The sequence below is a fragment of the Macaca fascicularis genome, chromosome 8, assembly GCF_037993035.2.
Source record: "Macaca fascicularis isolate 582-1 chromosome 8, T2T-MFA8v1.1".
Taxonomy (NCBI): Eukaryota; Metazoa; Chordata; class Mammalia; order Primates; family Cercopithecidae; genus Macaca; species Macaca fascicularis.
Window position 1 is genome coordinate 31,087,220 of NC_088382.1, and position 22,723 is coordinate 31,109,942.

A 22,723-nucleotide genomic window follows, 5' to 3' on the forward strand; every position below is an offset into this window, starting at 1 on the left:
GTCAGGAGTTTGAGGCCAGCCTGGCCAACATGGTGAAATCCCATATCTGCTAAAAATACAAAAATTAGCCAGGTGTGATGGTGGATGCCTGTAATCCCAGTTACACTGGAGGCTGAGCAGCAGAATTGCCTGAATCTGGGAGGCAGAGGCTGCAGTGAGCCGAGATCGTGCCATTGCACTCCAGCCTGGGTGACAAGAGTGAAACTCTGTCTCCAAAAAAAAAAAAAAAAAAGAAGAAAAGAAAAAAAGAAAAAAGAAAAAAAAAGGGGGACCATGAAAAAAAGCCTTTATAGTGTCTTTACCCCCTTAAATTCATGTCTACCAGGAACCTCAGAATATGACTTTATTTGGAAATAGGGTCTTTGCAGACATAATTAGTTAAGATGAGGTAATACTGGGGTAGGGCAGGCCTCAGTGCAATGGCTGGTGTCCTTGTAAGAAGGGAAAAGAGAGACACAGAGATATGAGAGCACATGTGGCAACAGAGACAGAGATTGGAGTGATGTATTCCCAAGCCAGGAAACACCAAGAATTGCCAGCAAGTACCAGCGGCTAGAAAGGGCCAAGGAAGGGTCCTCCCCCTGAGCTTTCAGAGGGAATGTGGCCCTGTGGACACCTTGATTTCAGACTTTGAGCCTCCAGAACTGTGAGAAAATAAGCTTCTGTTAAACCACCAAGTTTATAATGTTTTGTTATGGCAGCCCCGGGAAACTGAAACACACAGACTCGCAGCCCAGCAGTAACATCTTGCACAATAAATATTTGATGAATGAGTGAGTATATGAGATCAGAAGGTGTTAATAATACATAGAAAACAACCAGCCAGCCAAGATCGAGATGTACTGATACCTTCCTCACGCTGGCACTGTCCTCAGAACCTAACCAAACTTGACAGCTGTTTAATAATTCCATGGCACGCACGCAGGGAAAAAAGCAGTCAACAATTCTTCAATTCACAAGTAATACAAATGATTTAAGAAGGACTAGGTTTTGTGATCCCAGTTTTCAGACCACAGGACTGAGTCAGAGAACCTGTTGGGAATAGATCAAAGATGGCGCAGAAATTAAGGGCTGAGTCAGGAAGCAAATGTGCTCCACTACCCCTTCCCAGTGATCTCCCCTTAAGGCCAAGGCCAAGGCTGCAGCAAAGGGAACCGGGAGAGGGTGCCTGGGTCTCTGCTGCTGGGCTGGATGCCCACCCCTTTCTCTCTTCTCTGCCTCCACCACCCTGGGTGCTCCAGCAACCGAGCTGGTCACAGACGCAAGGGGACTGCACCCTCCAATTTCAGCTGTCCCTCAGATGCAGGTGCAACCTGCAGGGGGGTCTTCCAGGCGTCCCTCTTGCCAAGGGAGGAATGCTGCCCGAAGACCCTGATTTGGGGCCTCGGGGTGGTAGACATCATCTGAAAGGTGGGCATTGAGTATGGATATCGAGTCTTGGGTTCAAGTCCTGATTCTATTAAATGTGGGTAAAAAAAAAATTCCTTTCTCGTGCAGTTGTAGTGAGGACTGAGTGGATTCAGTGGCATGATGACTAGAGAAGGGCTTCAAAGCCTTGAGTGAGGGGAGCCATCCCGATCACCTCACTTTGCATAATGCCTCCTCACTGCAAAAAAAATAAAATAAAATAACGCCTCCTCAGAGCCATTATAGGATGACAACTTCCAGGTATTCCTGGTGCACCTGAAATCACCCTGTGGAGTTTGGCTGGCTCATCCAGGGAGAGGCAGGTCTCAAGAACGTGATTTTTTTGTTTTGTTTTTGAGACAGAGTCTCGCTCTGTTGTCCAGGCTGGAGTACAGTGGTGCAATCTCGGCTCACTGCAAACTCCGCCTCCCGGGTTCACACCATTCTCCTGCCTCAGCCTCCCGAGTAGCTGGGACTCCAGGCGCCCACCCCCACACCTGGCTAATTTTTGTATTTTTAGTAGAGATGGGGTTTCACCGTGTTAGCCAGGATGGTCTCCATCTCCTGACCTCGTGATCCGCCCGCCTCGGCCTCCCAAAGTGCTAGGATTATAGGCGTGAGCCAATGTGCCCAGTCGGATTTTTTTTAAACATAACTATGTGGTTATCAGGGTCTTTACTAGAGATTAACTGGGAAGAAGGTGGGGTAGGCGGTAAAGGTGGGCACCAATTCCCAGCACCATCCTCAGATGGTACTGGCCTGGCTGACTCAGAAGGGCTGATGATTTGGCCAGAGCCTCGAGGGGCCAACCCGCCAGGTGCTCCGAGGACCAAGTGTGTCTTTAAATTACTGATGCTGCCCATAAGTGAAGCAATCTCGGGATCTGACTTTTTAGTGTGTTTACTGACACTATCCTTTCTTCAGAAACCCAAGCTGGAAATCTTGAGCCTGCTCTGATTCCTCTTTCCTGTCTCCCTTTTGCATCCCTTTCTAGCCACACGCATCTGTGATTTGAGGCTTCTCATAAAGGAGGGTACTTCTCATGTCTCCACCTCCTTCCTCACTGCTTCCACCCTCGTCAGGTCCTTATGGCCTGGCTCTGGCCTTTATAAGAACCTCCCTGTCTTGTTCTCTCTCCAGCCCATGTGAGCCTTGCTGTCTGATCAATCTCTCCGAAAAAACAAAGCAACCAAAGGGACTCAGAGCACGGGGAGGCCCCTCACTGCACCACAGGCGCAGCTTCCCCTGTCAAGGCCCCTGCAGATCACTCATGATCTGACCCTTCTGCTGCAAACTTACAGCTCAGTGCTCATGGTCACCAACTTTCCTCCACCTCTGCATAAATGCTGTACTCATGGTGTCCCTGAACATTAGCCAGATCCTAAGAGTTCAGTCCCTCTTAGTCCTGAGTCTGCCTTCATGCCCACTGACCTGGTTTGGCTGTGTCCCCACCCAAATCTCGTCTTGAATTGTAGCTCCCACAATTCCCATGTGTTGTGGGAGGGACTCAGTGGGAGGCAACTGAATCATGGGGGTGGGTCTTTCCCTTGCTGTTCTCGTGATAGTGAACAACTCTCATGAAGTCTGTTGGTTTTATAAAGGGGAGTTCTGCACACACTCTCTTGCTGCTGCCATGTAAGATGTGCCTTTGCTCCTCCTTCACCTCCTGTCATGATTATGAGGACTCCCCAGCCATGTGGGCTGTGAGTCCATTAAACCTCTTTTTCTTTATAAATTACCCAATCTCAGGTATGTCTTTATTAACAGTGTGAGAACAGATGAATATACCCACCTTCTGATCTCTTAGTGTTGCACGGGCAGAGCCCCCAAATCTCAGAGCTGGAAGGAGGTGGACAGTGCTCCTGTGGGAGCACCTGGAGCCTGGTCAGGTGGCTGCTGCCCACTCCCTGGGCACTATCCCCCACCTTGAACTGTGGTTCCCAAGGAGGACAGAATCTTCTACAGGGCACTGTCTGTGGCCTATGCCTTGCACACACCTGGCACACAATCGGGATCTGAAGAATGACTAATGCGTAGTAGCAGAAGTGCCATGACATCTGTTGTTCCAAGAGGTACCCAGGAGAGCTTTTTCACTTCTCAACTTTCTATACCATCCCATTTCTCATCTCTTCTGTCACCAGTGCAGACCAGGGCACAGAGGTGGCTGGGACAAGGAGGAGCAGGGTCCTGGGGTCTCTGCTCAGACTCTGCCCACCCATCTAGCCCACTCCCCTCACGCTCCCCCCAGTGCAATTGCTCCCACCAGAAGCATCTTCCCAATGGGACGAAGGATCTGAGGCCAGGCATTCAGGAGAAGCACCAGGGTTTTCCTGGGGATCAGCCAATGGGAGGAAACCCATGCCTTCTCCCTTCCCTGATCCCAGAATACATGATGGGATAGGGGACTTGCATGGGCTGGAATCTGGGAACTGATGTGCCAAGAGCAAATTATGAGGACAGCTGATGAGCCTGGCCTGGAGCCAGCAGTACAGTCAAAACCACCCCCAGAACCACGCCAACCACAGGGCTGCTGACAGGGTGGAGTGGCTCAGCAAACAGCTCCACTTCCAGTACCCTCAAGTCACCAGGGGCTGGATTCTCAGCCCCTATCACCTTTATACTTTTGAGTGTTCTCTCTTTTTCATCACTTAAGGCATCTCTCTGGGACCCTGAGAAGTGGATGAGGCAGGCACTGTTGGTCCCATTTCACAGCCAAGGACACTCAGGCCTAGAAAGGTGCTGGGACTGCCCCTGCTATGGTCCTCAGGGCCCCCAGGGAGGGTGGTGGGTGGGGCTGGGGGCAACTCCACCCCCTTCCCAGCGGAGTCCATGTGGAAGGAGAGATGACAGCCTGGCTCACCACACAATGTCCCAGGGACCTCGGCCCAGGCCATGCTCCCCAGTCCTCAGTAGGGCAGAAAGGCCACTTTACCTGTCACTCCACTCAGAGATGTTCCCCACTTTCAGCAGGTCCCTACTACCCAGAAGCCAGAGTTCCAGTGTTAGCCTGGAATCCAAAGCCCTGCTCTGTTACGCCATCCCTTTATAAATATTTGCTGATCTGGACTCTTTAATAGATTTGTGTTTTTTCTCAAAAAATCAGCCTGCAGATAAATCTGCTTTGCAAACTTGTTTTCATGAATCCAGAGATGTATTTTTTCATCCCAGCCGGGTCACTGGATGGTTTTGTGACTTTGGCCAATCATCTCCCCTCTCTGGCCTCAGGATCCTCAAATACAAAACAAAAAGAGTGGACTGGATGATTTCAGATCTATTACCACTCCATCCAAATGCTGTGATTCCAGAAAACCTGCATCCTTGCCAAAGAGAGCCATCTCATGTGACGTTGCTCATGTTTCCCCTCCCGGGCTGCCTCCCCTCTCTGGTTGACTTTCCCCTCCTGGGCTGCCTCCCCTCTCTGGTTACCTTTCCCCTCCTGGGCTGCCTCCCCTCTGTGGTTACCTTTCCTCTCCCGGGTTGCCTCCCCTCTCTGGTTACCTTTCCCCTCTTGGGCTGCCTCCCCTCTGTGGTTACCTTTCCTCTCCTGGGCTGCCTCAACTCTCTGGTCACCTTTTCCCCTCCTGGGCTGCTTCTCCTCTATGATGATCTAAGTTCTCTGCTTCTTTCAAACCCACAGGCAGATTTCAACAGATCTGATTAATGCTAAAAATCCAAAACAGAAAATAGAACCCCCACTGCAGATATTCACAAGAGAGAAACTGGAGACAAAGCTCATCAAAAACTGTATAACAAAGTAAGAGCATAAAAACAATTCGGGTCAAGCTCAGGAATAATGTAAATAAGCTCATATTTGAAAAAATACACATAGTTGAGTATTTGTGACTTCTCAGCCAGGAAAGGGCAAAGTGTGGGAATGCGGTGAGTGTACGTGTATATGTATGTGTATATATGTGTATGTGTATATGTGTTCATATGTATGTATACACGCGTGCATGTGTATGTACGTGCATGTCTGTATGTGCATATGTATACGTGTATGTGCAAACATGGGTACACATGGGTATGTGTGTTTATGTCTATATGTACAGGTATGTGTATATATATGTGTGTGTATGTTTATGTATGTATGTAGGTGTGGATGTGTGTGTGTGTTTAAAAACCTTAATAGAGGAACTAGACAAAGCTAGGACAGAAAGCCCACTGCAGACAGCAGTACGGGAATGCCTGCAAGATCTTCTAGTGACCTAGCCCTTGTTCAAAAGCCAGGGTAGAGTTGGGTCTTGTTAGGGCTGCATGGTAAATACATTCAGATATACCAGCAGGAATCTTTTAAATAATAACCACCAGGCACCTGGCAACAGAGACAGGGAGGCAGGAAAGACCCTAGATGCAGTGGCGATAATGAGAGCTGGAGGCCCAAGTGCTGTACAACTGTGAAGAGCCAGGAGCTCCAGTGCAGTGATCTGAATGTTTGCACCCCACCCCCAAATTCATAGGTTGCAACCTAATCACCAAGGCGATGGTATCAGGAGGCAGGGCCTTTGAGAAGTGATGAGTCATGTGGATGAGGCCCTTGTGAACGGGATCAGCATCCTTATAAAGAGGACTCCAGGGAGCTGCTCCATCTCTTCCACCAAGTGAGGACACAGCAAGAAGTCGCCATCTATGAACCAGAAAGCAGGCCCCAAACAGGCCCCAAACAGGCCCCAACTCTGCCAGCCCCTGGATTTTGGACTTCCCAGTCCTACAACTGTGAGCAATAAACATCTGTTGCTTGTAAATGGCCCAGTCTATGGTATTCTGTTATGGCAGCCTCAACAGAGAGATACACCCCACAAGAATCCAAAGCTTAAAGACAAGAAAGCAGGACTGAGATGAAACTTTCAGTTCAAGAGAACTGAGTGTAAAACTTAGTGTGAGGACCAAGGAAAGACTACATGGAGGATCCCACCGGCAGAACCCCGGCAAATGAGTGACCCAGGGCGGTTTCAGTTTGAACCAAGGAGATTGGACTTAGAAACGGAAGAACCCAGATATGAAGTGCCTGGGGAGGCCTGAGAGGGTACATTAGCAGGAGGCATGGTGACATCTCTAGCTTGGAAGAGGAAGGGACTGGAAAGTGCCCCGAATACAGGGAACGTGCTCTCCTCTCTTCACTGCTTACAGCTGGGAAGCAACATGCTTCTGTCCCAACAACCAGGGTTTCTGGGCCAGGCAGAGCCAATTTAGACCTCAGCTTTACCACTCGCCAGCTGTCTAAGAAACAGTGGGAAGGTTATTCAGGCTTCTCATCTATAAAGTGGGCAATAAGACCTTTTTGCAGGATGTGAGGATTTGTGGTCTTGAATGTCTATTTGAGAATTCATGTCGACAAAATGCCTGCCTCATTATAGGTGACAATTCACTGCAATTGCTATTTAATACTATTAGTTAGTTCCTGAACACTAATCCCTGTGAGGGGCAAGGGAGGTCAAGGAAAAAAGAAGACAGGAAAAGCTAAGATCCCAGGGACACGGATTTGGAAGAAGAAATTCTATCTCCTTCCCTCCTTTGATTTCTAGGATGTGAAGGTCCAAAGAGACCCAGAACCAGGAAACCAAACTGGATAGGGGAAGCCTCTGATTGCCCAGTGTCAAGATTTAATAGTTGCTTTTACAAATATTGAGTCTCAGTTATGTGCACTGCACTCTTAATGCTGGGGGACACAGAGGCACCCAGATCCAGGTGGACTATGGGGTAACAGAATGAGAACCGGGCAATGGGCTTAAATGTCCTGATCATTGAACTGTACACCTAAAATGGGGGAATTTCATGGCACGTAAATTACACCTTATTAAAGCTGGATCATTACCAGCCATGAGGACTTGAGTAAGGCAGGGACTTCCTTCCTGAGCCTCAGTTGTTTTCCTGCCAAAATCCTACCCCGCCCTCTACAACATCTGCCTTAAACGACCTCATAGATTCTCCTCAGGTCCCATTTTAAAACAAAAGAGGGTACAAAAAAGGGCTATGCAAACTGGAAAGGATGCAGAGGGCCCCATCATTACACTTTTGCTCTGATAAATGCAGAAACTCAAAAGAGGGAGACTCCAGGGAGCTGGAAAGGTTGGGAGGTTCTTGGAGGAGGTGGGTTTGAGTGACATCCTGGAGTATCAGCAGGATTTGGGTGGGCAAGGAGGAGGAAGAAGAGGATAAGGCAGAGGAGGAAGAAGAGGAAAAGGCAGAGGAAGAAGAAGAAAAGGAGGAGAAGAAGAAGGAAGACGAGGAGAAAAGGAAGAAGAGGAGGAGAAGGAGGAGGAAGAGGAGGGGGAGCAGGAGGAGAAAGAGAAGAAGGAAGAGGAGGAAGAGGAGGAGGAGAAAGAGGAGCAGGGAAAGGAAGAGGAGAAGGAGGAGGAGGAAGACAAGGAAGAGAAGGAAGAAAGGGTGGAGGAGAAGGAGGAAAAAGATAAAGAGGAGGAGGAGGGGAAGGAAGAGGATAAGGAAGAAAGGGAAGAGGAGAGGGAAGAAGAAGAAAAGGAAGAGGAAGGGAAGAAAGAGGAGGAGGGGAGGAGGAGGAAGAGGAGGAGGAGGAGAAAAGGAGGAGGAGGGGAAGGAAGAGGAGGAGGAGGAAGAGAAAAGAAGGAAGAGAAAAGGAGGAGGAGAAAAGGAGGAGGGGAAGGAAGAGGAGGAAAGGGAGGAGGAGAAGAGAATAGAGGAGGAGGAGAGAATGGAAGAGGAGGAGAGAAGGGAGGAGGAAGAGAGAAGGGAGGAGGAAGAGAGAAGGGAGGAGGAGGAGAGAATGGAGAAGGAGGAAAAGGAGGAGAAGAAAGAAGAGGAGGAGAAGGAAGAAGGGGATGGGAAGAGGAAGAAGGGGAAGCGGAGGAGGAGGGAATGGAGAAGGAAGAGGAAGAGGAGGAGGAAGAGAAGGAGGCGAAGGAAGAGGAGGAGGAGGAGGAGAAGGTGAAGGAGGAGGAGGAGGAGGTGAAGGAGGGGGAGGAGGGCACTGCAGGTGGAGGAGCCTCTGGAGCACAGCTGTGACAGTAGGGAAGGTGAGCTGTGCTTCCAGGGCAGTGACGAGATGTGCCTCACTAGTCTGGATGCTTCACCCACGGCAAGACCATGTATGGCCCTTGAGTTAAACAATTAAACATTACCAGAACGTCACATGTTTCTGGTTTCTCTTGAAACACAGGCAGACCTTGCCAACCTGGGCCCACCTTCCAGCCTGGCAAAAATGGGCTAGACCAGCCGTAACCCCTAACACTCCCCTGACATTGCAGTCTCTGCTCCTTGACATTGCTCACTGGCCCCTGAAGCAGTTCTCTCTGTGCCCCCTGGCATGAGCAGCAGTGGAGGAGAAGGCAGGCAGGACAGGATAGGAAAGCAGTGGGAAGTACACTCGCTCTGGGATCAGAAAGGCCGGTGTGTACATGCTGGTCCATCACCTCCTGGCCCTGTGGCTGTAGGCAAGCTATGGAAGCTTCCTAAATCTCAGTGTGCTTGTCAATAAAATAGGGAAAACATCACTCCCTTGGAGAGCCATTGTTTTCAAAAGATGCGCACACGAGATACACCTGGCATAGTAGGGAACACATACTAGGCGCTCACAATGGTATTATTTGTGCTGATGGCAGACTAAGGAATTTCTAAGGAACCCAGTGGGCCTTGGGGAGCCACAGTGGGCTTTGAGCAGGGGGGCGATGTGGGAGAAGTGCATTTCATGAAAGGTGTTTCCGATGGTGCGTGCAGCAAGAAGGAATGGGTGGAGGGAAGGGAACCAGTTTGTCAGGAGTGAAGAAAGGGAGTTGGGTCTCTAGGCTCTATCATTTGTGGGCCCACGGCACGAGTACAATAGAGGCCCATACATTTTTGCATTTTTGCCATTATAGTTAAGATTACAAATGGGCTGGCATGCCATAGTCCCAGCACTTTGGGAAACCAAGACGGGAGGATCACTTGAGGCCAGGAGTTCCAGACCAGCCTAGGCAACATAGCAAGACCTTGTCTCTAAAAAGTAATAATTTTTAAAAACTGGCCAGGTGTGGTGGCTCATGCCTGTAATCCCAGCACTTTGGGAGGCTGAAGCAGGGGGATCATGTGAGGTCAGGCGTTCGAGACCAGCCTGGCCAACATGGCAAAACTCTGTCTTCTACTAAATATACAAAAATTAGCCAGGCATGTTGGTACACACCTGTAATCCCAGCTACTCAGAAGTCTGAGGCAGGAGAATCACTTGAACTTGGGAGGTGGAGGTTGTAGTGAGCCAAGATCATGTCACTGAACTCTAGCCTGACTGACAGAGTGAGACTCCGTCTCAAAAAAACAAAACAAAACAAAACAAAACAACAACAACAACAAAAGGTAGCGCAGCATGGCAGCATGCACCTGTAGTCCTAACTACTTGGGAGGCTGAGGCTGGGGGATCACTTAAGCCCAGGAGTTCAAGGCTGCCGTGATCACACCATTGCCCTCCAGCCTGGGCAACAGAGCCAGAGCCCAACTTGAAAACAAAAAAACAAAACAACAACAAAAAAACCAGTTACAGGGCACCTGTAGTCCCACCTACTTCAGAGGCTGAGGCAGGAGAATGGCACGAACCCGGGAGGCGCAGCTTGCAGTGAGCTGAGATTGCGCCACTGCACTCCAGCCTGAGCGACAGAGTGAGACTTCATCTCAAAAAACAAAAATAAAAACAATAACAAAAACAAAAACAAAAACAAAACAAAACAAAAACAAAAAACAGTTACAAATGAAGCCAACAGATCGTTCAATGAAATACATACTTTTGCCTAAATGAGTAAGTCTTTGTAAGAGCCTAGAAGGCCAGGTTCAAGTTTGGAATTCTCCAACTCCAGAACTCCACCATGGGAATGACACTAGAGGAGCCCTTCTCTACTCCCGGCCTGAGCCCCTTGTTCTGCCCCCCGCCTCAAGCTCTTGGAGGCTCCAGCGCAGCTATGCCAGCTCTGACCACCAGGCTCCCATTAGCCACCGCTGGGGCAAACTCTCACACCTAGAAGAGTGGCCACTGAGTTTGCTCTCTACCCGAGGGAAGTTTATCTGGGAAGAGATCTGTGCAAGCCCTGGAAGTGAGTACATGCCATCTGGACAGAAAATTCCAGAGTCCTGTAGGGCAAGACTTAAAAGAGACAGTATGCGCTAAAAGAGAGAGTATAGGCTAAAAGAGAGTATGGGCTGGGAATGGCAAGTGCACTTGGGGATGGGGTGGGGGTGGGGTACTCCTGGGTCCTTGGGGAGGGGCATGCAGGAGGAAGACCCCATCAGGAGGGGCCCTGGATGGAGGCAGCAAGGGCCTGGCGGTACCTTTGGCAAGGGAGATGTTCCTCAGCGCGATGGAGTGCTCCCAGTCCTTTAGGCGCAGGTCCTCGGTGACCGCGTTGAGCATGGCCAGCTCCTGTTTCAGCTGCAGCTCCATGCCCACGTGCGCCAGGCGCAGGCGGCGCGTGTCCTCGCTGGCGTTGCTCACCAGCACCCGCAGGTCCTGCAGCCGCGTGCGGTGGAGGGCCACGTCATAGGACAGGCTGTGGTTGAGGCCGCGCAGCACGCCGCCCACGTCAGCCAGCTCCTCGCCCAGTACGCCCACCCTGCGCGCCAGCCCGTCCAGCAGGCCTGCGTGGCGCCGCAGCAGCAGCTGGCTACTGTTGCTCTCCACCTGCAGCTGGTACAGCTCTCCCTGCGCCGCGTCGCTCTGCTGGCCCGTGCGGTCCCGCAGCAGGGCCACTGCCTGCTCTGTCTGCACCGCCTGCGCCTGCAGCCCCCACAGCGCGCCCTCCAGCCTCTGCACTGCGCCCGCCAGCGCCAGCAGCGAGTCCGACTGGTTCTGCAGTGCGTCCTGCACCTTCCACACCTGCTCCGTCAGGTCCGCTTGCAGCGGAGCCTGCAGCAGCCGCAGCTGCAAGTCCCGGAAGCTCTCATTCAGCCGGTTCACATTGCGAGTCAGGGCCTTCAGGTCGTCAGGGGAGCTGCGCGGCCTGGACACTGCGGAGGAGGAGGAGGGGAGACGTGAGCACCGCTGGGGAGGAAGGCCCAGGTGACAAGAGGTGAACCCAGCCAGAGCCTGGCATGCAGTAGGTGCTCAATAAATGATAGATGAATCAAAAGCAGACGTGTTGGCTGAGCGCTTTACTAGATCCCAGGCCTTGTGCTAAACCAGTGGTCCCCAAACCTGCCTGTACCTTAGATCACCTGGCTAGGTGTCTCACCTGCAGAAATTGTGATTGCATTGGTGTGGGGTGTGACCTGGGCTTTGGAATTTTTCGAAGATCCAGAAGTAATTCTAAGTTGCAGACAAGTTTGTGAGTTGCTGTTCTAGTGTAACTATCATGGGTTAATTCAGTGGGCCCCTATGAAACTGCCAGTTGTGAATGTTGAAAAGCAGTTGCATATCAGCAGTTTCATGTAGGTCAGCTTAAGATGTTGGGTGGTGTTATCCTCTCAACTTTAGGGGGTGGGTACCTGCTGCAATCTGAATATGCCCCCCAAAATTCGTATGTGGAAACTTAATCACCAAAGTCATAATAAGAGAGGGGGTCTTTAGGAGGTGATTGAGTCACGAGGGCAGAGCCCTTACGTATTAGATTAGCAACTTTATAAAAGACGTTCGAGGGAGCTGTTTGCCCTTCCTGCCATGTGAGGACACACAGAAGGCACCATCCATGAGAAACAGGCCCTTACCAGACATGAATCTGCTGGTGCCTTTATCTTGGACTTCCCAGCCTCCAGAACCATAAGCAATACATTTGTTGTTTATAAATTACCCAGCCTACAGTATTTTGTTACAGCAGCCTGAACAGACAAAGACAGTACCATCTTATCCCTTTTTACAGTTACAGCTATTAGCATTGCCCAGGGTAACAATTCACAGCAAGTAAACTCTAACTAAGATGGCTTGCTCCAGGACTGCCTAAAGGAAGAGCACCCCAGCAGCAGACTCAGCCAGGCTCAAGGCCACCATGTCTATTTTCTGGCCTGCTGAGTTCAGGGCCCTTTCCGTTCTGCTCATGTGCTGTGCCAACAGCCTGTCTGGGTGTTCTCGGAGTGTTCTCATGACTTCTGATAAGCCATGGTGTCTCTTGGAGCTCCATCATGAGAAGAAACTGACATGAAATTATCAAGCTTTCCATTCTACAACAGCCCTATCTCAATACTTGTCACCCAATCAGAGTCCATGATTGGACAGACACAATCCAATGAAGACTGCTTTTATATTGATATGCTCCTTCTCTGTATCTTCTACTTCTTTGTGTTGTTTGTTTGTTTTGAGACAGAATCTCACTCTGTCACCAGGCTGGAGTGCAGTGGTTCGATCTTGGCTCACTGCAACCTCCGCCTCCCAGGTTCAAGCAATTCTCCTGCTTCAACCTCCCAAGTAGCTGGGACTACAGGTACATGCTACCACGCCCAACTAATTTTTGTATTTTTAGTAGGGATGGGGTTTCACCATGTTGGCCAGGATGGTCTCGATCTCTTGTCCTTGTGATCTGCCCACCTTGGCCTCCCAAAGTGTTGGGATTACAGGTATGAGCCACTGCACCCAACCCTGCTTCTTCTTCTAGATCCCCTAGTTCCTCTTCAGCAAGAAACCCATCCCAGTGATCCCCTACCCCTTCCTCTTGGAGGGTTCCCTTTTCTTGGTTACAAGCAGCTATTGCACAATACTAAGAAGAGTGATGTGTGTCTTCATCATTAGAATCTAGCATCCTTGTATCTCCTGGGAGGTCGTGGACTGTGCTGACTCAGGTATGGTACAAATCCTGAGTAGGGATGTCTAGGGATGCTCATTGTCTGTTAGCTGTGTCCTGTCCACAGCTGTTCCCCACTCTGCTCTGCATACCAGAGAAAGGGAAATAAGACCTGGTGGTGGGATAGGTAGGAGTTGGGGCAGATGAGGGACAGAACAAATTCTGCCTTGAACATCTTGGAGGTAACCGGGTAACCTGGTACACAGCTTGTTCAAACAATGAGAAAAATCAGATGGAATAAGTTCTCATTCAGAACTTCACATTGAGAATGGGAGATATAGCTTGTGAGGGCTCTCGAGCTATGGAAAGACCAGCTGTTACAATCTTTCAGTGATGCTTCTGGAAGCACATGGCATTTGTGGCCACCCTGGAGGAGATAAGTCATTCCAGCTTAGGCTTAGAGGCTCACAGGGCTGAAGGGGTCTTGGAGCCTTGCCTCGACTTCTCTCCTACCCAGCACTTTAAGAAGGTCACATTGCAAAGGGGTCCTGGCGCCCCTGCTTATACCAGTCTCTCCATCATCAGTTAGTACTGACTGTCAGAATTTTCTGTATTCTGTTTGGACTTAAAATTTGCCTCCCTGTATTCAACTAGGAAAAGAGGAAGTCAAATTGTCCCTGTTTGCAGATGACATGATTGTATATTTAGAAAACCCCATCATCTCAGCCCAAAATCTCCTTAAACTGATAAGCAACTTCAGCAAAGTCTCAGGATACAAAATCAATGTGCAATAATCACAAGCATTCCTATACACCAATAACAGACAAATAGAGAGCCAAATCATGAATGAACTCCTATTCACAATTGCTACAAAGAGAATAAAATACCTAGGAATCCATCTTACAAGGGATGCGAAGGACCTCTTCAAGGAGAACTACAAATCACTGCTCAACAAAATAAAAGAGGACACAAACAAATGGAAGAACATTCCATGCTCATGGATAGGAAGAATCAATATCATGAAAATGGCCACACTGCCCGAGGTAATTTATAGATTTGATGCTATCCCCATCAAGCTACCAATGACTTTCTTCACAGAATTGGAAAAAATAACTTTAAAGTTCATATGGAACCAAAAAAGAGCCTGCATTACCAAGACAATCCTAAGCAAAAAGAACAAAGCTGGAGGCATCACGCTACCTGACTTCAAACTACACTACAAGGCTACAGTAACCAAAACAGCATGGTACTGGTACCAAAACAGATATACAGACCAATGGAACAGAACAGACACCTCAGAAATAACACTCCACATCTACAACCAACATATCTTTGACAAACCTGACAAAAACAATAAATAGGGAAAGGATTTCCTATTTAATAAATGGTGCTGGGAAAACTGGCTAGCCATATGTGAAAAGCTGAAACTGGATCCCTTCCTTACACCTTATACAAAAATCAATTCAAGATGGATTAAAGACTTAAATGTTACCTAAAATCATAAAAACCCTAGAAGAAAACCTAGGCAATACCATTCAGGACATAGGCATGGGCAAGGACTTCATGACTAAAACACCAAAAGCAATGGTAAAAAAGCCAAAATAGACAAATGGGATCTAATTAAACTAAAGAGCTTCTGCCTGGCAAAAGAAACGACCATCAGAATGAACAGGCGAACTACAGAATGGGAGAAAATTTTTGCAATTTACCCATCTGACAAATGGCTAATATCCAGAATCTACAAAGAACTCAAACAAATTTACAACAAAAAAGCAAACCACCCCATCAAAAAGTGGGCAAAGGATATGAACAGACACTTCTCAAAAGAAGACATCTATGAAGCCAACAGACACATGAAAAAATGCCCATCATCACTGGTCATCAGAGAAATGTAAATCAAAACCACAATGAGATACCATCTCACGGCAGTTAGAATGGCTATCATTAAAAAGTCAGGAAACAGCAGATGCTGGAGAGGATGTGGAGAAATAAGAATGCTTTTACACTGTTGGTGGGAGTGTAAATTAGTTCAACCATTGCGTAAGACTGTGGCGATCCCTCAAGGATCTAGAACTAGAAATACCATTTGACCCAGCAATCCCATTACTGGGTATATACCCAAAGGATTATAAATTATGCTACTATAAAGACACATGCACATGTATGTTTATTGCAGCACTATTCACAATAGCAAAGACTTGGAACCAACCCAAATGTCCATCAATGACAGACTGGATTAAGAAAATGTGGCACATATACACCATGGAATACTATGCAGCCATAAAAAAAGGATGAGTTCACATCCTTTGCAAGGAAGAGCTCTGGGGGAAATGAATCCATAACCCAGTCACAGCCCAGGTAACCACAGGAATTGCCCGCTGGAGAAATCATCATCAGCCAGGATCTGATTCTAGAACCAGTGTGTCTGTCCAATCATGGAACCCAATTGGGTGACAAGTATTAAGACAGGGCTGTTGGAGAATAAAAAGCCTGATAATTTCATGTCAGTCTCTTCTCATGATGCCCCTGGAGCTCCAAGAGACACCACGGCTTATCAGAAGTTGTGAGAACATTTTGAGTTTTGGTTCTCAAACTGGGACCTTGAGTTCTGGTTTTCAAACTGGGACCTCGAGTGGCTAAGAGTAACAGTGCAACCTCCCAGATTGAAGCCCCAGGGCTGATTCAAGGCCACATCTGCCCAGGGCCGAGATCCTGAAGTGGACAGTTTTCTTCCTTGCCTCTGTCTTCCCCAGCTCTCCTAGCCCCTCCTTCCCTCTGTGGGGGTCCCTAAGTCCAGCTAGTCCTTTGCACCCTGGGAGGTCCCAAGCCCTGCCCATCAGCTGCCTCCTCACCTACCAGCTCTGGGCCCTGCTCCCTGAGCAGGAAACTGGACTGAAACTTGGTCCATATGGGGACAGCTGACAATCAGCCACCCCTTCCCAGGGAGATCATTTGGGTCTTTTATTGCTGTTCATTGCACAACAAATAGTCACATAAACCTAAACAAGGGAAAATTCCTCCACTGTCCCACAACAGAGCACACTGGTTTCATTTTGTTTTTCTAACTCTGTTCATATGCATGTTCAATCTTTATAATTTCATTTCTGGGTTTTTTCCCCACCCACTATTATTATTATTCTACTGTAATCATTTTATAAGCATTTTTTATCCTCTTTTGTAATTGTGATTTTGATGAATGCCTATGAGTTCCTCAAGGGGACAAATTTAATTTACCCATTCTCTTACTGTTGAATCCTTTTTTTCAATCATGTTGAATAAATGCAGAAAGATTCCTCCCCTTCCCTTTGAAATTTTCCTAATAATACATTTCCAGAAGCTGGATGAGTAGGTCAAAAGGCATGGACATTTTTATGACTCTTAAAAATTCCAGCCAAACTGTTTCTCAAAAAAAGTTACACTAATTTATATTTACATTACAGATTTTAAAATGTGCTGAGTTCAGTGCAATCGCACTGAATTATCACAATTTTCATGTTGTGAATTTCATAGATACAAAATGGTCATGTTATTTTTATGTGAGTCTATTTGTATTTTAGAAGCGGCCTTTTCAAGGTGATGCATCAGCTCATAGGAATAAGATACTTCAGGTACCTGGGATAGTCAGCACAAAAATTATTTGGGGATAAATATTCTTTGGGCATCAACTTGCTTAGGGCAGCCTCCTTTTTTGGGATCATTTGCACATCCCAGAAATGAATTATGTCCTTCCAACAGTCACAGCGTGTTCTCTGCTCACACACCACCACCATCCAGCCTCTTTCCTCATTTAATTTCTTCCAGATGTTTGCTGTCCTCAACAGGGGATAATTCTCAGTTGAGTGTGACTCTCTTAATTCATGTTGATGCAAACAGTTCATTTATCTCTCTGCCTGGCCTATCTACTTTTAATGTGTTTTAATTATTCTTCAACTTTATACTTTCACAAATGGGAAAGCAAATCATAGAATAGTGTAATACCAAGCAACTTTCCCTGAGTATGTGCCAAGCACTGTTCTAAGTGCTTCCCATATTACTACACTTAATCCTATTATAACCCTATAAGTATTCTTAGGAACCTCATAGTTCAAATGAGGAAACTGAGGCACACAGAGGTTCAGTAACTCACAAGGTCTCATTGACAGTAGATAGTGGTGACTGACCATGGGCTCGGCAGCTTGGTTCCAGAGTCCCCAGCTCTTGCCCCACTTTGCCAAACTGCTGAAAGGGTGGACGTACAGAACACACTTGTCTTTCTCTCTCTTTCTTTTCTTTTTTTCTTTCTTTATTGAGACAGAGTTTTGCTCTGTTGCTCAGGCTGGAATGCAGTGGCACGATCTTGGCTCACCGCAACCTCTACCTCCTGGGTTCAAGCCATTCTCCTACCTCAGCCTCCTGAGTAGTTAGGACTACAGGCACCCACCACCACACCTGGCTAATTTTTGTATTTTTAGTAGGGATGGGGTGTCGTCATGTTGGCCAAGCTGGTCTCAAACTCCTGACCTACCTAGGCCTCCCAAAGTGCTGGGATTATAGGCGTGAGCCACCATGTCTGGCCAAGAACACACTTTTTAATGGTCAGAGACACAATAAGATAAAATAAGCTTTTAAGGGAGTGAGTTCCTCATGATAAACCCAGGCTGGGGTCAGGCTGTGTGTCAGAAACCATGTAGAGATTCAAATTAAGACTCTGACTCAGTATTGATTACTGAATACTAATGAATGTTATTAGCATAGTAGTGTAATCATCTGTGATTAATGTATTAATGTCTGTTGCAGGCCCTGGCCTGAGCTAGGTGGCTTTCTCCTGCACATCCCCTATGACCTTCTCATCTGCACAGCACTGCCTCCCTACCCACAGCCCGCCCCAAGCCTGCTCCCTCTTCTCTAATTGTCCTTTATGTCCATGAAAAAAATGGCATAAGATCAGGATGGTCCATATGTGATCCAACCAGATAGGCTGCCTTCCTTCAATACATCAGGTGTCCCTACAGTGCCAGCTGGGTAGGTGCATGTGTGTGGGAGGGAAGATGGAAGCTAAGGGTCCTATTTGAGGTTTAGTGACCTAAACCTTGGGCACTGGTGTGAATCATAACACTTTATCTTTGCAAAGAATTCTGCATCCATTGCCTCACTTAATTTTCAAGCTGACTAACCTGGCAGGTAGGGGAGCAGGTATGCTGAATCTCATTTAAGAATGAGAAAAGAGAGGCTCAGGAAGTCAGGAGATTGCCTGAAGCATGAAATTGGGGTGAATTTGCGCCATCTGTCCCTTACCCTGTCCTCCAAACCTACTGCTGGGATGGTCAGTCACATGGCAAACTCCAAGCAGGGGGAGCAGGAAAGGAGATGACATTTATTAATCGCCTACTGTATGCCAAACTTGGCTATAGTCTCTTACTAGAAGTTGCTTCCTCTACTCTTCCCAGCACACTTAAAATGTAGAAATTGTTATGCCTGTTTTCAGGTGGAGAAACTCAAGAAGGCGGCAGAGCTCAGGCAGGCTCAGACTGCTCCATCTCCAAAAGCCCTGCTGCCCACCACTTTCCTCCCTCACACAAAACAGCATGGAGCTCTTTCTCCCCTCTTTCTCTCTAGGAAGCAATGGCGGAGTGCACATTGCCAAATGCCTTACAATCCCATGGTATGGTCCGCCCAATCCTGCAGGCAGATGGTGTCACCACTTCACAGGTGAAATAACCCAAACCAGAGCAATTCAGTAACTAGCTTGATATGGTTTGCCTGTGTCCCCATCCAAATCTCATCTTGAATTGTATCTCCCACAATTCCCATGTGTTGTGGGAGGGACACGGTGCGAGGTAATTGAATCATGGGGGCAGGTCTTTCTCACGCTATTCTCATGACAGTGAATAAGTCTCACGAGATCTGGTGGTTTTATAAAGGGGAGTTTCCCTGCACAACTTCTCTTGTCTGCCGCCATGTGAGACGTGCCTTTCACCTTCCACCATGATTGTGAAGCCTCCCCAGCCATGTGGAACTGTGAGTCTATTAAACTTCTTTCTTTTGTAAATTGCCCAGTCTTGGGTATATCTTCATGTGCAGCATGAAAATGGACTAATACACAGCTCAAGGCCACCCTACTAGTAGGAAGCAGCTCCAAGCCCATGTCTCTTCTGTTGCCCCATGCTCAAATCCTTTCTTCTCTTTAGGCTAATGACATGGAAAGAAGGAAGGAAGGCGAGTATCAGACTTCACAGAGCATCACATCTAGGGCAGAGTGTCAGAAAGGATGGGGCGGAATGCCACTGCAGAGCAAGCATATTAATACAAGTGCCAAGAAAAAGGGAGGGGCCTTCTTTCAGGTGGCAGGCAAAACTGGGTTGTATTTACTGAGGTCTGGATTCACGTGACTTTAATGGAAAATTCACTTAAAAGCAGAACATAATATTCATTCAGAATCTGCAAGAAAGAAGTTATCGGTAGAGCTCTAGGACTTCAAGTGATGTGCACAGGAAACAATTAGGGTTTCCCTGACCCCGGGATGCCGGAGAAAACCAGGGCCTGCACTCAGGGTGTGTAACCAGTGCAGTCACACGGGGTCCCCACGCTGGGGGTTTAATTCTCCGCTGTCGCCCTCCTGAAACTGGTGATGAATTTATCTCTGAATTTGTGTTTTCTCAATGAAGTCCTAAGGCACAATGGAGCCTGTGCTGGGGATGTGGACCCCTGGCTTAGGTGCAGTCCCACCTCCCACCGCCCCCTCACCACCCCAGAATGGGGTCCAGCCACCCAGTGCCTCACCCCTCTTCTCTATCCCCAGTGACAACGATCAAGGTCAGGCCTGGTGTGTGTGATGAGTCGTAGGGTAGGGCTCCAGTCACCTATCAGGGTCTTGACTCTGACTCATGAGTGTCCCTATACCTGGGACACAGCAACAGTGACTGGTTGAAAGAGACCATGGCAGCAAGGAAACAGCTTTTTTCCTGCTTTTTGGACAAAGAACCCTGCATTTTTTTTTATTTAATTATTTTACACAGAGTCTCGCTCTGTCACCCAGGCAGTGCAATGGTGCAATCTCGGCTCACTGCAACCTCTGCCTCCCAGGTTCAAGCAATTCTACTGCCTCAGCCTCCCGAGTAGCTGGGACTACAGGCACGTGCCACCACACCTGGCTAATTTTTGTATTTTTAGTAGAGACGGGTTCACCATGCTGGCCAGGCTGGTCTCGAACTTAAGTGATCCACTCGCCTCAGCCTCCCAAAGTGCTGGGATTACAGGCATGAGCCACTGTGCCTCAGTCAAAGAACTCTGCATTTTTAGTTCTTTAAATTTTTTTTTTTTTTTTGTGCAATGGACTCTCACTCTGTCACCCAGGCTGGAGTTCAGTGGCATCATCTCGGCTCACTGCAACCTCAGCCTTCCTGGGCTCAAGAGCTCCTCCTACCTCAGACTTCTTAGTAGCTGGTACTACAAGTGTGCACCACCACATCCAGCTAAATTTTGTATTTTGTATTTTGTATTTTGTGTAGAGATGGGGTTTCACCATATTGCTCAGGCTTGTCTTGAACTCCTGGACTCAAGCAATCTGCCCACATTGTCCTCCCAAAGTGCTGAGATTACAGGTATGAGCCACCACGCCAGCCTGAGAACCCTGCATTTTTGCTGTGCATGGAGCCCTGCAAATTACGAAGCTGGTCCTGAACAAAAACTAACTATTGTCGGTCTTCTGTGACTCAGATAGCAACTCTGAATAAGCAAATAAGCAATTCCAGGGGGAGCCTGTATTAGTCCTCTCTGGCTGCTGTAAGAGGATACCACAGACTGGGTGGCTTAAACAACAAACGTTTATTGTTTTGCAGTTACAGAGGCTGAAAGTCTGACATCAAGGTGCCACCAGGCTGGTGTCTCCTGAGGCCTCTCCTCCTGGCTCACAGGACACCTTCTTGCTGTATCCTCCCATAACCTTTCCTCTTGGTGTCCCTTCTGATTCTTTTTTTTTTTTTTTTTTTTTAAGAGATGGAGTTTCACTCTTGTTGCCCAGGCTGGAGTGCAGTGGCGCAATCTCAGCTCACTGCAACCTCCGCCTCCTGGGTTCAAGTGATTCTCCTGCCTCAGCCTCCCTAGTAGCTGGGATTATAGGCACCTGCCACCACACTCAGCTAATTTATTTGTATTTTTAGTAGAGACGGGGTTCCACCATATTGGCCAGGCTGGTCTCGAACTCCTGACCTCAGATGATCCGTCTGCCTCGGCCTCCTTAAAGTGCTGGGATTACAGGCGTCAGCCACTGCGCTCAGCTGTCCCTTCTGATTCTTATAACGACACCAGTCCAGTGGGATCGGGGCCCTCCCTTATGACCTAATTTAACCTTAGAAACCTCCTTAAAGGCCCTGCCTCCAAGTACAGTCACATTAGGGGTTAGGGCTTCAACATGTGAATTTTAGTGGGATACCATTCAGCCCATAGCAGGGTCCTTTAACATCCCTGGTTAGCAGGATGGGTTCCTGCTGCCCTGCCGGAGTGCAGGGGTTGATTTTTAGGACTAGCAGATGTAATCTACTCTTTCAAAATATTAGACAGTGACAAGTGGTGAGAACAGGGCAGATATGGCTGGGCATGGTGGCTCATGCCTGTAATCCCAGCACTTTAGGAGGCTGAGGTGGGTGGATCACCTAAGGTCAGGAGTTTGAGACCAGTCTGACTAACATTGTGAAGCCCCACCTCTACAAAAGATACAAAAGACAACAAAAGTTAGCCAGATGTGGTGGTGCACACCTGTGGTCCCAGCTACTCAGGAGGCTGAGGCAGGAGAATTGCTTGAACTTGGGAGGCAGAGGTTGCAGTGAGCCAAGATCATGCCACTGCACTGCAGCCTGGGTGACAGAGCGAGACTCCATCTTTAAAAAAAAAAAAAAGAGACAACAGGGCAGATTCATAAGATGCATGTAGTGAGTGCACTGTAGGGCCCATTTTTAAATCTGTAACATAAATATAATAAGTAATTTGGCTGAAATATTTAAGTCATAAAATGTTCATGCTTTTTGACCTAATTCAGGTTGTGGAAGTGTATTATTAGGAAAATTTTCAAAACAGGGGAAACCTTTCTGTGTTTATTACCATGATTGAAAAAAGATTCAGGAATAAGAGAATGGGTAAATTAAATGTGTCCCCTTGAGGGACTCTTAGGCAGTCATTAACATCATAATTATGAAAGACAGGGAGAAGATGGGAAGATGCTTATGAAATAATAAGTAGGGGAAAAAACCCAGAAATCAAATGATAAGAATTGAATATGCATATGGATGGAGCTAGCAGAAGAAAATGAAGAGGAAGCCAGTGCACTCTGTTGTGGGATGGTGGAAGAATTTTCTCGTTTATTTGGATTTATGTGAATATTGGTTGTGTAATAAACAGCAATAAAATGAACTTTCTGGGAAAGGGCAGCTGATTGTGAGCCGTCTCCATATGGAACCAAATTTCGGTCCAGTTTCCTGCACAGGAAGCAGGGCCTAGAGCTGGTAGGTGCTGAGGAGGTGGCTGATGGGCAGGCCTGGGACCTCCCAGGGTGCAGAGGACCAGCTGGGGATAGCTGAGGAAAGGAGGGGCTAGGAGAGCTGGGAAGACAGAGGCAAGGAAAAAATTGCCCACTTCAGGGTCCTGACCCCAGGCAAATGTGGCCTTGAATCATCCCTGGGATTTCGACCTGGGAGGTCACA

The 22,723-nt window shown here is 47.9% G+C and overlaps 1 protein-coding gene across 2 annotated transcripts in view; it reads right to left on the minus strand.

Annotated features, from left to right (window-relative positions):
- SCARA5 (scavenger receptor class A member 5) overlaps positions 1-22,723 on the minus strand; it is a 122,748-nt gene that overhangs the window by 41,292 nt on the left and 58,733 nt on the right. For both annotated transcript variants that reach the window (XM_005562933.5, XM_065519014.2), the window contains one exon: positions 10,672-11,346. In XM_005562933.5, the coding sequence (XP_005562990.1) occupies positions 10,672-11,346 (675 nt within the window). The remainder of the gene's footprint in view (positions 1-10,671; positions 11,347-22,723) is intronic.